This window comes from Tympanuchus pallidicinctus, unplaced genomic scaffold (genome assembly GCF_026119805.1).
Source record: "Tympanuchus pallidicinctus isolate F22 unplaced genomic scaffold, pur_lepc_1.0 scaffold14, whole genome shotgun sequence".
Taxonomy (NCBI): Eukaryota; Metazoa; Chordata; class Aves; order Galliformes; family Phasianidae; genus Tympanuchus; species Tympanuchus pallidicinctus.
The window spans coordinates 3,000,054-3,016,422 of NW_026294659.1; the positions used below are offsets into that span (position 1 = coordinate 3,000,054).

At 40.3% G+C, this 16,369-nt stretch overlaps 1 protein-coding gene across 6 annotated transcripts in view; it reads left to right on the plus strand.

Moving 5' to 3' along the window:
• Positions 1 to 16,369, plus strand: part of CNKSR2 (connector enhancer of kinase suppressor of Ras 2) — a 204,265-nt gene that overhangs the window by 165,943 nt on the left and 21,953 nt on the right. For all 6 annotated transcript variants that reach the window (XM_052673741.1, XM_052673742.1, XM_052673737.1 and 3 more), the window contains one exon: positions 368 to 914. In XM_052673741.1, coding sequence (XP_052529701.1) covers positions 368 to 914 — 547 coding nt within the window. The remainder of the gene's footprint in view (positions 1 to 367; positions 915 to 16,369) is intronic.

The window sequence follows — 16,369 nt, forward strand, 5'->3', positions numbered from 1 at the left end:
AATTGAGTGGGCCTCTTCTATGTCCCTATTCTACAGGGACATTCTGTAGGAGTGCATATCAGTGTGTGTGCAGGGTCATTACCAAAACGGGGGCCATCAGTAACAACAGAATCACAGAGTCACCAAGGTTGGAAAAGACCTTTAAGATCATCCAGTCCAACCACCCACCTATCACCAATAGTACTCACTAAACCATGTCCCTTAATACAGTGTCCAACTGTTCCTTGAACAGCTCCAGGGTTGGTGACTCCGCAATCTCCCTGGGCAGCCCATTCCAGTGCCTGACCACTCTTTCAAAAAAGCAGTATGTGATTGCTGTTAGGGGTAGGCCGCAGTCTCCACTGATCTGAAGCTTGCTCTGTTGCAGATGAGTTGCACCAGTCCCTACGTGGAGCCAAAGCACAGCCGCCTCTCCTCCACAGAGACCTCCCAGTCTCAGTCATCACACGAGGAGTTCCGCCCAGAGGCGGCGGGGAGTGTCACCGACTCGCCGGTGCGCAAGACAGCGAGCCAGCGGCGCTCCTGGCAGGACCTCATCGAGACGCCACTGACCAGCTCAGGACTTCACTACTTGCAGACGCTGCCGCTGGAGGACTCGGTGTTCTCTGAGACGGCCGTGGTGTCCCCTGAGCACCGGCGGCAGTCCACCTTGCCCACCCAGAAGTGCCACCTGCAAGACCACTATGGCCCCTTCCCACTCGTGGAAGGGGAGCGGATGCAAGTGCTGAACGGGAATGGAGGCAAGCCCCGGAGCTTCACGCTGCCACGAGACAGTGGCTTCAACCACTGCTGCCAGAGCCTTTCGGTGGGAGCCACTGATCACCACGAGGAAGTGCAGCAAAAGGAGGTGGAAGAGGAAGAGGAGGAGGAGGAGGAGGAAGTCAAAGCAGCAGAAGAAAACCAGGAAGATAAAAGTAAGTATGGGATATTTCTGTGGCTTTTCGGCAGCCCTGTTTGTGTTATGTAGTGGTTGTTTTTCCCTTTAACTATTAAAAAAGTCTTCCACCATCTCCCATATTTTACCAGGTTATCTTTGTTTTATATCTCGTTAATCAACCATATGTATGAGGCTTAACAGTCTTGACAGAGTGCTGCATGATCTGTCATGAGCCCCAGATGCTTCCCCATTGGCTGGTCAGCAGCTGTACCCTAATAGTGTTTCTCAGTCATAAATGGATGTTGCTTCCTTGCTTTCTTTCCCTTGCACAGTATTCTCCCCCACTGACACAAGTATGTGTCAGGCAGGACATGCTTAGTCCAGTTTTCCAGTCAGCCTCTCTCCATGTTGTAAAAAACACTCAGTAAACCCTGGAGTTGCAGGGTCAGGTTGTGACTGTGTGGTGTCCAGGAGAACAGGTCACGGGACAGCTCAGAACCTGCAGGAATTTGAAGAACAGTGTATGTTCCCCAATTCCTCACCTTGTGAGGAATAAATAAACTAAAATAAAATATCTGTTTAACCAGCGGGGTTTAAAAACAAAGCATCCTAATATTGAGTAACTGCCTCTTACATGGCACATCAACTCCATAGATATTTGTGCTACTTGTCAAAAATATTCTAAATAAATAGAGAATGAAGGTCCCTGCTCCTCCTGAACACGTAAACACATTTCTGTGTCTGTTTCATGCTCTGTCTTCACTGTCATTTATGGAGCTTCTCAGCGTGCGTTGCTAGCAAAGTTGAATTTGCACCCAAGTTGTCAGGTCTGTCAACAAAGCCTGCTTCCATGCATTGTGGGGTTGTGCTATGATGAAGTTTCTGCAGCAGCAAGGAAAGTGGCAAGGATGACCTCTGAAGCTCTCAGAGGTGTGGTGATCTCATTCCTTCAGATTTTTCACTGTAGTAAGGAAGGGTAAAAATGATAAAGAGATAGGAAAGGGTAGCGAAAGTTTTGGATAATTAACTGCCTGCCTAAGTTAATTCATTGAAGTTAGCACCATCTTGAGCATTAAAGTTCATATGGGCATTATTTAGTCTCCATGGGAGACATGAACTGTTTTCCATTTTCCCTTTTTGGTCAATAGATTCTAGACTGCACAAATTCTTGCCTTGGAGAAAGCAGTGATTTCTTCTGCAGATACAAAGTCTGGTGCCATAAAAGGGAGAAAAGGCATTATTTCAATTGCATTCATGCATTACACTTTTCGAAAAATCCATATATTCATTAGGGTAATATTAGACTCTTACAGACTGTGAAATGAAGCACTCCAATTAACAAGGTTAAATTTCATCAGATGGGCAGAATATGGTGTCCTATTTTTAGTCTTCAATTTTGATTTTCAAATGGCTTTTTACTGGTGGCAATAAGATTTTTTTAAATAAAAATATTTCTTGCAGCCACTGGAACTGGAAAAGAGCAAGGAGACTTCCCAGCAGTGCCTGTTCTATTGGGCATTATTCAGGGATCCTATTGCACAGCCTAAGATGTCATGTGCTTTAGACATCAATTTTTAATCCTTTAGAGTCCCGGGTGTAACAGGTTTTATAGCGTGCAATACTAATAAAGGGCTTGTGTTTGGATTAGCAGGCTAGAACTTGGGCTCTCCTCCACATTTCTCTACAAATTTACAAAAAAAGGAGGAAAAAAATTAATTTTCAAGCAGTTTCCCTACGTACACACACTTTTATTTTTCTTTAAGTGAGAAGGTTTTCATGGTTGAAGCATTAGCAGGAGATTGGTTTTGAGACATTAATGACCAGCTAGACAAGTAAAGTGTTCATGGTGAGTTACTGACCATGAAATTATAAAAACAGAGAGAAAATTCTGTTTAGTCTGTTGAAAAGTTTAGGTGCCAAATTGCTTGTTGCTATGACTACTATGTTCTGTTTGCAACACTGGCTTTTTCTAGCGTGGTTACCAGTATAAAAGGCAGGAGGGACTGCATGCAAGTGGTGCTCTGAGGTGCAAAATCTAAATTTCTGGGCTGAGAAGAACAAGATTTGCTTGTGACTGCCGAGCTTGCTGACAGGATTGGCCCCACACCTCCGCTGGTCTGGGAACATAAAAACTTGCAGCTGGTGGGGAGGGGAATCCTCCCTGTTGGGAGAGGTTTTAGCCTCTCCTTCAGGCTTCCCGATGTGGTATCAAACAAACCTTTCACATGTATTTATTTGCCTTGCACTTTTGTGATCCTGACATAGTTCTAAACTCTTGGATGGCTCTATGTTTTCCTGTGTATACCTGTGTTTCAGAGCTTAACCATTCCTCTTGCTATTTGTGTGAGACAAGGAATACAGCGCCTTCGTGCTTGCTGCTGAGTCAGATGTCATTGCCAAAACTTTGTTTTCTCAGCTTTTTTTTATTCCTTTCCCACTTTTAAAGCCTCCTTAGTTTCAACCAAACAGTGAAATGCAGTCCTGTGTTTTCTACTTCTATCCCAAAGATGTTTTCAAACAGTCACCACACACATTAGGAGCTCCAAGCTTTCTGTCAGATGCTGTCTTTGGGTGCTATAATTTGCATGGTTCTGTTGACTTTCTACAAAACTTACACTGATTTGCAGCAGCTGAGAACCTACTCTCTATTAATCAATGCTGTGTGCACTAAATAAATACTGCAAGAATGTACTGACACTGCAAATAGTGCTGCGTACCAGCCCCTGCTGTAATGCCTAGATATATAACGGTAAACTAAAAATGTGTGTTGTCCTTTCCTGTGCTTATCCATTGGGACGTAACTTTTGTGTGTTGTTCAGTTGCTTCTTTTTGTCTCATGATATCACATTAACACTTAAAGGCTAATTTTTGGTTATTCTATTTCCCTAAGTGACTTTTGTCTTAGTCGTTTAGATGTTTGGTACAGACACTGTCCAGTAATGGTCTCTTGCTTTGTAATTTAAGAAGATTGTCTTGTGGGGTATTTGTGTTTGTGTGGTTTTTCCTGAGACCATGAAAATGGGAAACAGCACCAAATGTGCCCTCGTGCTTTGATGCTGTGAAATAGCTGCACATAAAGAGCACGTAAGAGGCCTGGCCCCTCTGCATTGCATTTCCATGGTGCAGTTGCGAAGGATGTGTGCCTTTCCATGTTTGCCTTCTGGTAGCTGCAGTGAGCAGAATGAAAGAGCTGTGCATCACATCACTGCCACCCCCTCCCCAGGCCCTACCATCATCCTCACTCTCTGTTTGTTTCATGACTTAATGCCAAAGAGCACCTAAGATCTTCTTGGCAGATGATTGTTACTCGGTGGAATCTCTTTCATTTTATAGGCTTCTGTGATCTGTAGGGAAGGGACAGGGATGTCTCTAGGGTCAGCGCTGAAGAGAAGCAGCTACTAGCTCTGAAGTGTGTAACTGGCGTGGACCCACTGACCTCTCTTTAAAGAAACCATCACCTTCTGTGCTACCTCCTAAAACAGGGCAGGAGGAGCAATAGTGTCAGTGGGAGACTAATGTAAAAAACCAATTTCTTATACCCAGCCTAAATCTCCTCTATCTTAGTTTGAAAACTCTTCCCCTTGTCCTGTCATCACAAACCCTGCTAAAGTGTTCATCTCCTTCTTTCTTACAGCCCACCCTTTACACACTGAAAGGCCGCTATCAGGTCTCCCTGGAGCCTTCTCTTCTCCAGGCTGAACAGCCCCAGCCAAAACTGTGAAATATGCAGCACTTCTTGCTTTTACTTCTCTGCCTTTTGGATAGGGTATCGTTTTACTTTGGCAGGGAAATGTGGGAGTTAGGATGAGTAATGCATAAAGACTGGATTGTACATGCTGGAGCTGTTGCTGATGTGTGTCTGCAATTAATAGGATGGTTTGCCCCTTTCCATTAAACAGGATACCATTAGTAGTGCCCTGTCATATGACCCCACCTAGTTAGTTTTATCTGCACCAACAGGCAAGGGAGAAGCCATTAAGATACTATATTTTCCCCTCTGGAATTTCTCAGGTTAGTAAAGGTGTGCATGCCTGCTAGCACGTCTAAAGTAAGCAGGGCTATGAGAGATGACAGGTCATGTTTCACATTAGAAATATTCCTTTTGAGGCTGGAAAATTGCACAAAGTGCAGCACCCTCTGGGACACTAAGGAGGATGTTATTCTAACTTAATACATTCACCATCAGTCATGTACAAACCAGAGCATTTGCCAGGGCTGGGTTGCTGGTTTTTCTTCTCAGCATCCTTTTGAGCAGCTCAGCCTATGTATACTCAGACACTGAAATGAAGGAAAAAGGATGATTTTTCTAAGCTGTGTGTTTGCAACTGGGCTTTTCATTCATGATTCCAGCATGAGCTGTCCCCCTGGCACCAATCTGTGTGCCCATGCTCCTCCCTGCTGTGCCACCCGGTGCCAGCACCCAGCTGGTAGAGCTGCTGGGCACTCAGAATGAGCCAGGATAAAATACCACAGAGTTGTATTAAAACTTGAAGTCTTATGTCTCTTAGTTTATGCTGTAAATGGCTAGCCAGTTGGGTGTTGGTATGGGTAGTTGGTATCTCCAGAGGGAAATTTCCATCAGTGGCTTGCTGTTTCAGGCAGGAAGGTGGAAAGTGGAAAGGTAGACAAGTCAGTGGCTGACACTGGGTTACTTTCCAAACCTATTTTCAAAGCTAATGTGTTGCACACAAAATGTTCAGTGGAACAGCTTGTATCTTCTGTACAATACTGTTTTTCTTACTTTTATCTAGAATGTTTAGTGCTTCATTCATCATAGGATCCAGAGAGACAAAAGGGCTGTTACATTCGAAAATTAATCAGTGGGGAGAGAGCATCATTGATAACTTAGCCTATATGTGTAGCTAAATGTTTTTAACTTTGTTAAGTTTTAAGCTCCATGTTTATCTGAATAGAAATTTCTGTAAGCTTCCAGAAGCAGGTACATATGTGGGGAAAAAAAGTCAGCCTAAATGAGAGCTTCTCAATTATCTTCTGTGTGTGCATGTTCAGTTGTACGTACAAAGTATGTATTATACTACTTATTATATTAAAAAGTATACTGATACAAAAACCAACTTAGATAGACAAGTACCAGGACTAAGTTTCTTGTGAATCTTCTTTAATTCAAAATGTAAACTTTATTAAAATAATTAAAAATTAAAAAAAAAAAAACAGAAAAAAGCTTTTCTAATTCTCACAAGCAAAAGAAACCCTATTACACAAGTGTTTTTGTATTCTAAACAAAAACACTGTGAATTTAAGTTTCAGTAGGAGGGGGGAAAAATCATCTGCAGTGTTTGAAAGCCAAATGTTGAATCATTTATTGGGTAGCACTTCAGAAAGCGATACTGCCTCTCAACAAAAATAAAAGTAGTTTAGTTTTTATGCCCATTAGACTTTTTAAATGTGAATGCATTCTACCCACGAATGTGCTGTTGCCACTTTTTAATTTTAATTGATTTCCATGGCTCGTGCTACTAAAAATGCAAAGGAGAGGTGGAGTTCAGAAACAGAAACGTTATTAGACATTTTCCTACTCTTACTTTTATTTTAATTGCTGTGGGCATCATTGCCAACAAAGGTCATCTGATTTTTCTTGAAGCATATGGATTTTTACAAGCAAAAGAAATAGAGATGAGAATTTCTTGCATGGCCGGTGTACTTTTCTAGCAAAGAATCCTCAGTTATGTTACGAAGCTGGTGGCTGTCAAGAGACTTGCTACCAGAGGCACTGTCATTTTGGGTTGAAGAGCAGAAGTCTATGCGCATGATAATATACTTTAGCTTTTTTTTTTTTTTTTTTCCATTTTATGCATCAGTTCTCTTTCAAGGAGAAACCTGTGGTTTGCCTTTAACTTTTTTGCTTCCTGAGGTAAAGAAGCTCTGTCCCTTCCCTTTCTGAGGCTGGAAAAGATGACTTGTACCTGGCAGACCACTTGATGTGTCATGCAGGGAAGACAGTCCAAACACCCAAATTCCCGCTGCTCACCATACTGAAGGATATGTGATTGTTTATTCGATAATAATATTTTTAAAAATCCTTCTTCTTGTGCTTTCCCTTATGTCAAACGAGCTTACATCTTAAAACATAACATACATTTTGTAAATGAGGCTATGTAAGTTTTCAGAAATTATTTTGTGTGCAAAATGAAAAACAGACTATTTTTCAATTACCGCGTAGTTTCCCACTAACAGGGGAGGGCTCCTATCCTTAAATCGATACCTATATTCATTTCCAATGTGAAAAACTAATTTTAATTATTTACATAAATCTTATTGTGAGATCTCTGAAAACCATTTTGGAGATGCACATAGATTTGACCACTGCAGAAAATGTGAGGAAACTGGTTTTTTTCAGTGGGATTTTTGCTGACTTGTGATAGTTTCTCTTAGAAATTCAAGAGGCACTTGGCCCAGCCTGGAAGTTTTGAAAGACAAAGAAAGCATATACTGCAGTGAAACAAGTTAGCCAGTTATTGTGTGCAAGGAGAATGTTCTTTTGAAATGCATAATTTTAAAATGCGCTTCTCCAAGCTGAAACTCTTTCTGCAATCAAGTCAGAAGAATATGACACTCCTATCAGTAGGTCTGGGAGAACGTATTTATTACATCTCCAGGTGCCACCATCTGCTGGTTGTGGCTCTCAGGTTCTTTCAAGGCAACTGTTAAACATATGCAGGGAAGAACCTGAGTCATTACTGCCTGGGAGAACATAGGAAGGATGTAGTTTTATGAGACTGTTAGCGTGCTGAACTTCTGTAGTGTCGCTATGTAAATATGCTTTCTCATTTAATTACTGTCGGTTGTGGGAAGCAAGATGAGATATTAGAATCTGCAGGGATGGGGTTCTCAGTGTGAGCAGTCAGCATCTTGCTATAATCTTGGAAAAGAGACGCTGGCATAAGCAAATTGTTACAAAGCAATTTTGTTTAAATCAGTTTTTTTTATGACAGAAGTTCTCTGGGTTCTTAGAATTAAGATGAAGGTCATCGTGGATAGAGTCACCATTTCTGGATGTGTTTAAAAACCATTTGGATGTGGTGCTCAGGGACATGATTTAGCAGGCGGTTGTTAGAGTTAGAGTAGTATGGTTAGGTTGTGTTTGCATTCCATGATCTTTAAGGTCTTTTCCAACTGAGCAATTCTGTGATTCTATAGAAGCCTATAAAATAAATGTTGCAGTGTAGTTTTTTCACTTTTAGTGTCTTAGCCTAGTATTTGGCTGAAATTCCTCCTTTTAGTCTCTATCTGCGCTGCTGCAGAGGGTGACAGATCTAAAGATCTTGTGTCCTGTTTGCTCGCTCTGTGCAACTTCCTTGTCTGTCCTTGTTTGGACAGCTAAAACAGCAATAAATGCTTGTGTTGTAGCATCTTAATCTCTATGTGGGAGTTGTTTCCTAACCCTTTCCACCACAAGAAAGTAGCATATGTAGGCTGAAACCTTGGACCCTCTGAAGGCTCTGGTGGAACTATAAGTATGCTGTGCAAGCTTCAGAGCCAGTGGGCTGGAATTGATTTTGAGATTTTGAGGGGTTATCTGTACTTCAGATCTAGAGCTGTTATGCCTACTGCATCCATCCTTAAGTATCCTCAAGTAGTGGGTCTTCTTCATTCCCTCCAGACAGTGCTTTTCCTCTTTTCTGTATTGAAGAGGAATTTATTCCTTCTCCTGATAGATATTAAATTGTTCCCTTTATAATTTAAGCGTAGTTTTTTCCAGTCATTATTGCATGGAAAACAAAGCTGCTCCATCACAGCATCTGTTATTTAAGCTGAAAGATGTTATGAAGACTGATCTCACTTTTGGCCCACTTACTATTCAGTAGGCTTTTGGCCAATCATGCTGAATATAACTGATTTTCCCAGCTGCCCTACCTCACATGAGAAGGCAGCATCCATATGATTATAGAGACATAGGGTTGAAATGGACCTCTGGAGATTACCCACCCCAAACCTGCCTGCTAAAGAAGGTTCCCTACAGTAGGTTATACAGGAAAATGCCCAGGAAGGTTTTGAATATCTCCAGAGAAGGAGACTCCACAGCCTCTACGGGCAGCGTGTTCCAGGGCTTAATCTGGATGTAAAGCACCTGGCTAACACCAGGAAGATTGCTTCACCCTGCGTGTTTTAGACACTGTACTTCGCAGCTGTACAGTACTTCACATTTCACTCTGTGTTGTGCAGTGTGCTAGATAAGCTTTTCTGCTTGACTGCTGTTTTTCATACCTTAATGAAAGCCGCTTCTTCCTGTGCTTGTCACAAATCCACACTAAGTAGCTCAAGTGGATAAACACCTCAGGTGATTTAAAATATCTAATTGAGCTAAAACCAACCAACAAACAAACATGACAGCTTGTAAAACTAACATCCTGACTAGAGAAAATAAATGCCTTGCAGACTAACCTGGTGCTTGCCAAGTTCTGTGTCTTTTAGTATATCGTTTACCATACTGTTACATGAAGCTTGGTAAGGGGATTTCATCCCCTCCAAAAGTCATTCCCACTTCTATGACTGTCCTATGAGAAATCACACACTCATTTGATTTGGAAAGAGTCCTTTAATGCCATCTGGTCCAACTCCATGGCAGTTAACAGGGGCACCTACAGCTACGTCAGGGTGCTCACATCCCCATCCAGCCTGCCCTGGGATAGGCCACCCACCACCTCTTTAGGCAACCTGTGCCTAACTATCCTTACTGTAAAAAAACTTTACTTATATCCAGTGTAAATGTTTCCTCCCACTTTCCTGTTTGTAGATTGTAATAGGTTTGCTCTATTTCACCATCCATATAATTAGTAAAATCTGGGCAGCAGGATGCCCTTGAGAAAACCCCACAAAGCACAGCCTTCTTTGCTAACAGCAAGACTCAGGTTACCTCTTCTGCTTGGGCTTTATTCTTGCCATCAGAGGGGACACCCTGGCTACCTGAGGTAGCTCATGCTGCTCACTTCTGGGAGCTGAACTTCTGGAAACAAAAGATGGAGCTGTGTGTTATACCCATTCTGCATCTGAATAGCAAAGGGGGGTGTTACCTGGAGATGAGTGGGAAGTGAAGGCTCATCCTTTTGTCAGATGGGAATTTATTCAGTCTCCAGAGAACTTAATGCTCAGAGTTTATACTAATCATATGGGGTTTATTTGCAAGTTTTCCTATTGTTTTTTAATATCAAGCAGTTCTTGTGAAATAAATGTCATGATAAGATAGTACTTTATTTGCAAAAAAATGAAAGAAAGAAAAGTCTTGCAATCAGACAATTTTGCAAAGATCTCAGTTCTCATTAAATATTAAAAAAATAGGTTCCTAATTTTGTTTTGAAAAATTGTTGTTAAAAAGCTGGAAGATAGTTTGCCTCCTTTTTGGCCACACTTTGTGAGTTTGGATCTTGTTGATGACTTAACACTCCCATATCACAGCATCAAGTGCAATGATATTAAGTAGCATGATGTCATATGCAAAATATGAAAAAAGTTCTTTGCAGAATTTTGCAGTATTTACATAAGAAAATGGCTGCATATTAAATAGGATGGTTATTTTCTGCCTCCACGGGTTGAGTACTTCTAACACCAAATTATAACAGCTTATTATTTCTTCTCTTTTGGATTACTGAAGCATAAAATTTGGCCTTTCAAAATACTAAATATCGCCATTGATTTGTTTAAATGTATTTGAGTTATCATTAGAAAATGAGAAGTGCTGCCAAAAATCTTTGACTTAAAAACATATTTCTGCCTGTTTTTGACATATTGATTTAATCCAGTAAAGATTTACAGGAATCGAGGAGTTGAAATTAAACAAGCCTCATGAGAGAGATTTTTCCTGCTTCTAAATTCAGGGGTGAGCAAAGATCAGACAGTAATATGCCAAGACCTGTACACAGGGTATGATTTTTGACCAAAGCTGAGCTGAACTTGGGTTCCTGTCATAGGGGAGAAACTGGCATCCAAAATAAAGCACAGACATTACTCACTGGGTGTGCTGATTTTTCTTCTGAGTACAGGAAGAGCTTTAGGGACCATCTTACGTTCAGATCTTTTGGACTGGCACTTGCAGCAGATAGGCAGTGCTTGCTTTGGGCTGCATAAGGATTGATTTTACAGCTGCCTGAAAGGAGGTTGTAGCGAAGTGGCAGTCAGCCTTTTCCACATAACAGTGAAATAACTGCAGGGAATGGCTTCAAGTTGCACTGGGGGAGAGGGGGGGGTGTTCAGGTTAGATATTAGAAAAAAATTCATCTCTAGAAGAGTGATGAGGCATTGGAACAGGTTGCCCAAGGAGGTGGTGGAGTCACTGTCCCTGGAGGCAATCAAAAACAGCGTGGATGTGGCACTGAGGGATGTGATTAGTGGGCATGGTGGGGATCAGTTGAGGTTGGTCTTTGTATTCTTTTCCAACCTTAATTCTGTGATTCTATTTCCCATAGTGGGGAGTGGAGCCTGCAAGACAGAAGGGAAAAATTTTGCTCTGGAAAACCCCTGGGAATGCTTGGATAGGGAGGAAGTTTACTTTGATCTCATTACTCATTGAGGCTAAATAAGTAATAAAACTCATTAGGGATCATTGCAAATTCAGTTCTAGGTGAAATCAAAGTCAAATTTGGGATGCAGTCAGCTGGCTTGAGGGGGCCTCTGCAATTTACTTGCACACAGCAGTGGCAGACATGGCTCAGAATACGAGGGGCTCACTGCAGTTGGCTTCTTCCAACTAGCACAGCATTTCTAGTGTGTGCAAAGTAGTCACTATAGACTACATGAGAATTGGTGAATATGTGAAATATGGAAAATTATTTTCCTCTGGTAAAAATAGCAACATCTGTTTTAGAATTCACATAAATTTAATAGCCTGTACGTTTGGTGTGAAAGTAATATTTTTACTGTACTAATGTCAACACTTGAAATCAACACTTGAAATCCAATATGAAAATCATACTTGATCTATAAAAAGCTTTAAGCTGGTTATTCTAAAAATTCTGCTTGTTTCCACCTTATTACAATGTAATTTGACATTTGTTTTCAACTTTTAATTAGTAAAATTAATTTTATTTTCAAGTTTAGTTTACAGTCAAAATAAGCACATTTGTAGACTTGTACAGTATAAAATCTAACTTTAATGTAATGGTTTCAAGGGCACCTAAAGTAGCTAGCTTCTGTCTTTTCAGAAGATGGAAGAGCACTTTTGTTCCTGGCTTTGTAAAAGAGACTAGGAAAAATCCACTTTAAATTTTACGTTCCCTCTAAAGCTTTCCAAGGGCATTTTGTTTATATTGTGTGTCACTGAGGACTTTGTTTGCTTTGCCCAGTGTTACTGTCCTGATTTTGGCATTTAGTGCAATGCTTCCTCAGTCGCCTCCACTCCAAAATTTAAATCTCAGAATTTTGACAATGATTTAAGAAAGGAATTATGAGGAATAAAATATAAAACAAACAGAAAATGCATTTTTGAATGTACTTCATTATGCATTAAAAAAAAAAAAAAAAAAAGAAAAGATGGTTTCTAAGTTCTCTGCTCACTCTGCTTTTTAATACTATGTAGTCCCTCCTTAATAAGTTCCACATGTGTGGGCACCTCATAGAAGACATCATGAATCTCATACACATATCTAGGCATCTTGGCGAGCTCTAGTCAGTCAAGACATTTGATTGTATGAACATTTTTCACAGTCTTTAAAGTATGTGCAGAATATCTATGTTGTAAAAGGAGGGATAAACAGGACGTGTTATTTTTGTTGGGAACTCTTGTTTAAAGGAACGCGGAAATTTTTGGTTCAGCTCATTTTTTAATAAGTTTTTGAAAGTGGAAGGAAGTTTCAGGTTTTCATACAGTGAAGAAGTGAGACTCACAATTTGGATATGTTTTTCACAGTTAAGGAAAATCAAAAATGTCAGCTACCCTCTTGCCTTCCTCCATCCTGAAAGGCTGATTTTCTATGCTTGTACATGTTGTGGCTAAACAAGATTGTGGGATTTATATCGAGAACACAAAAGTCTCTTGAAAGACAAGGCAGGTTTTAAGTCACTTTAGAAAATAGCATTTGATTAGTTTTATTTCTTTATCAATTATATTGTTTCTGACCTTTAGAGGAGGCTTCACATAAGAGGCTGAGGCTGCAGATAAAAGGCCATGAGCAACCAGCACTGTCCCTCAGAGCCAGAGGACACCTATGGACGCCTACTCAGAGGAGAACAGAAGCAGAAGGAGAGATTTAATATTTCACTCAGATTTGGTGCTTCTAGCACCGCTACCTGGACACTGTGCATGTTCCTGAGCATCACTATTCCTCAAAACACTGAGGGAGATGAGGTTGCTCAGAGTAAGCAGATGAACAAAGAAAGAAAAGCAGGCCCCATCACAGTGGCAGAGGATTAGCTTAACTACATAACAAGATAGGAAACAGCTACTTTTCACATGCCATGATCTGTAGTGCTTGTTGAGAACAGACAGGAAGCACCAGGGTGCCTGAGGAAGAGCAGGTAAAACGCAGTACTGGGTGAGATGGAGGCAAGAGGCTGAAGACTAGAAAACGATGGTGTTATGAATCTTTTCCCTGATTAGAAAACCTATTTTAAGAACATTTTGGTTTGATAATAACACATTTCTCTTACAAGAAAATCTACTATAAATGCAATTGTGCTGTGTTTGCCTTTGTTCACAGCTTAGCATGCTGCACAGGTGATTCAAGTGAATGTTCTTTATGTTGGGACCACGTTCCAGTGAGCTGCACCATCGCATCAAACTATTTCCTCAGCCCAAGTTATCCTCCAAGGAGGAGAATCCAGCATAACCTCATGATGAGGTCATAAACTTTCTCATAGTGCTCCCTTAACTCATGTCTTTGAAAACCATGAGTAGAGGCCTCTGGTGAGACATTTTCTTCAGGTGACTTACTCATCTGTACCACATTGAAATGGAGTAGATATTTTAAAAGAGGAAGGCATAATCTTGTTTCATATATTGTCATTATTATTTCTTCAGCTTGCAGTTGTTCATATTTAGCAGTTGCTGTAGATAGCTCCATTATAAATGATCAAAAGTATATGGCCATGTGCTTACCATATTTCAGGGTTCGTGGAGAAAATTTTCTGAGTCCAGTTATGTAAATTGTAGCCATCAACTTTTATTTCCTTACCAGTAGTTGTGCTAATATGGTGCCCCTGAAAACAGTAATGCAAACAGAAGAAAAACACCCTCTTGTCCATTCCTACCTTCCTGTGTTCTTTCTCATAAGGAAATTAAATTTAGAATTCTTATTTTCCTACAGAGTTTTAAAATAAATGCATCTTATAGTACACACTGAACTTTTTTACCTGTGTAACAACAGTAAAAACTTTAATATATCAGACACAAGCAAGGTCACTTTCTTGTTTACTTTCTACTTCAAAAAAAAAAAAAGAGTAAAAAAGAAAAAGTAATCCTTGCAGAATTAAGAACTCACTAAGCTCGTGTTTTTTGCTATTTTGTCTTGAGGATTAACTTTCCCATTCTACACAGCAGATGTGGGCTCCGTAAAAATTGACCAAACGTTGATTTGTGAAATTCTGTACCAGATCTCAGACTCTTAGCTATTTTCAGTTAAAAATAAACAAACAAAAACCCTGCAGGTGGTTGCTTCTGAAGTGCAGCTGTAGAGTTTTGAGCCCCAAGTTTCATTTTCACATTTCAACAACCTGCCTTGAATAGTGCCTAAAGCATTTTTCTCAGGAAGAGTTAAAAGCCTCTTGCTTGTAGCTCTTGATGGGTCATTCTTCCATCCAGTTCATCAAGTAGTTTTATTGCTTTTGAAATTAGGTGTACTTTTAGCCATATCACATGGTGAAAAGGAGTTGTCTGACTTACAGGTTGGAGAGAAAAGCTTCCCTTTTGGTTAGTTTTGAATTTTCCACCCAAACTTTCAGATGTTCCCAGTAATGAAAGAGGCAATGATCAACCTTTTTCTCTGTTTACCTACTGCATGTATGTGCTCCTAATTGTATAGATTTCTTATATTTTTTGTCTTTAAGGATCAAGTTTTAAACAGTTTTAGACTGGATCAAGTTTTAAACAGTTTCAGACTGTTCAGTTGCACCTTGCAGGAAAAACCTTTCATACCACCAGTAATCCTACCTGCTCACATCTCTCCTGTTCACTGCTTTTTCATACGAGAAGGCTAGAACAGCATAAACCCTTCAGTATATGACATATTACCATGCAGCATTTTAATGTGTTATGCCTTGTCTTTCTGTATTTTACTCAGAAGAAGCCAAATATCCCAAGTTCTCTGATTTTGAGGAAGTTGCTTCAAAATCATTAAAAAATATTCTGCAGTTGTGGCTTTGCAGTCCATAGGAGAATTAATAAGAAGTCAGTTATAAGCTGGTTCCCTTTCCAGGGATATTTTCCCTTCTTATAACCTGAAATCTCTGATTGGACACCAGGAAACAAGTGCAGCAATGCAGTTAATAAAACAGCCCTCTAATTTCCAGTTAAAAGTCATTGGAATATTATTTTCATGCTCTTGATAAAGAACAACATTTTTGACATCTCCAAAGCTTTTGTGAAGTGCTGGCTAAAAGAGGTTTTGCAGGAAAAGTGGAACTTGTACATGGGTGCCAGTGTGGCTATGCCAGTAGGCCATGTGAGATGTTCCATGACTGCAGGAGGATAGCAGGGATCCTCCAGACCCCACTGATGAGGGTGGGAGGCAGGAGCAGGACTCTGCCCTTCTTCACTGAGTGCGTTGTGCCCTACCCTGTCTACTTTCCCCCACTTCCATTTTGCCATAAATGGCTGCCTTGTGCTTTTTTGAATGAACCAGGAGCTTGAGTATAAAGGTGATTTGACGAAAGGTTCCTTTGATTATTTTGCTTTTTTCTGCATAGAATTACTTCCTTAGCAAGTGTGAAGGGTTGCTATTAAAGAAGTAATACTCACTGTAGCACGTTCAGGGATTTAAAGTAATTTAAAATGTGTTATTTGTTGCTGTCTTTAAAGTAGAAATACACTGGGAGACTTCTGACATTTTCAGCATTTGACTCCTGTAAGAGGAGCCCAATGAAATCCCTGTTCAGCTATGATTTTCTCTAATTACACTGGTGAGTGCATTTTTTTGGAAGATAATAGTCTTAAGATGTACTTAAAAAAGAAAACAGAGTACTTCTGCAAATAGCTCTTGCATGTTAAAAACATGCAAGCAATTATAAGCAAAAAACATGGCAATGTTTGGCTTGCCATGAGGATACCTTACATAAAACCTTTACGTGTAAGCGTTTTAGTTAGAAAATTATTCTCATTTAAATAAATAAATCACTAGATGAAAATTCATCCTTCCAGTATCCACCAGATGTGAAAAATGTTATCATTAATTCTTCATTTTATGTTCCCAAGTAGGTACTGAATTCACTGCTGCAAAGCAAGCAGCTAACTGCTGCATTGATCCGATGGGCTTTCAGGGCATTGTAACCCCTGAGAAAGTAGCTGAATCATTCCTTTAAAAGAGGACAGGAGATTTCTGCCATGTC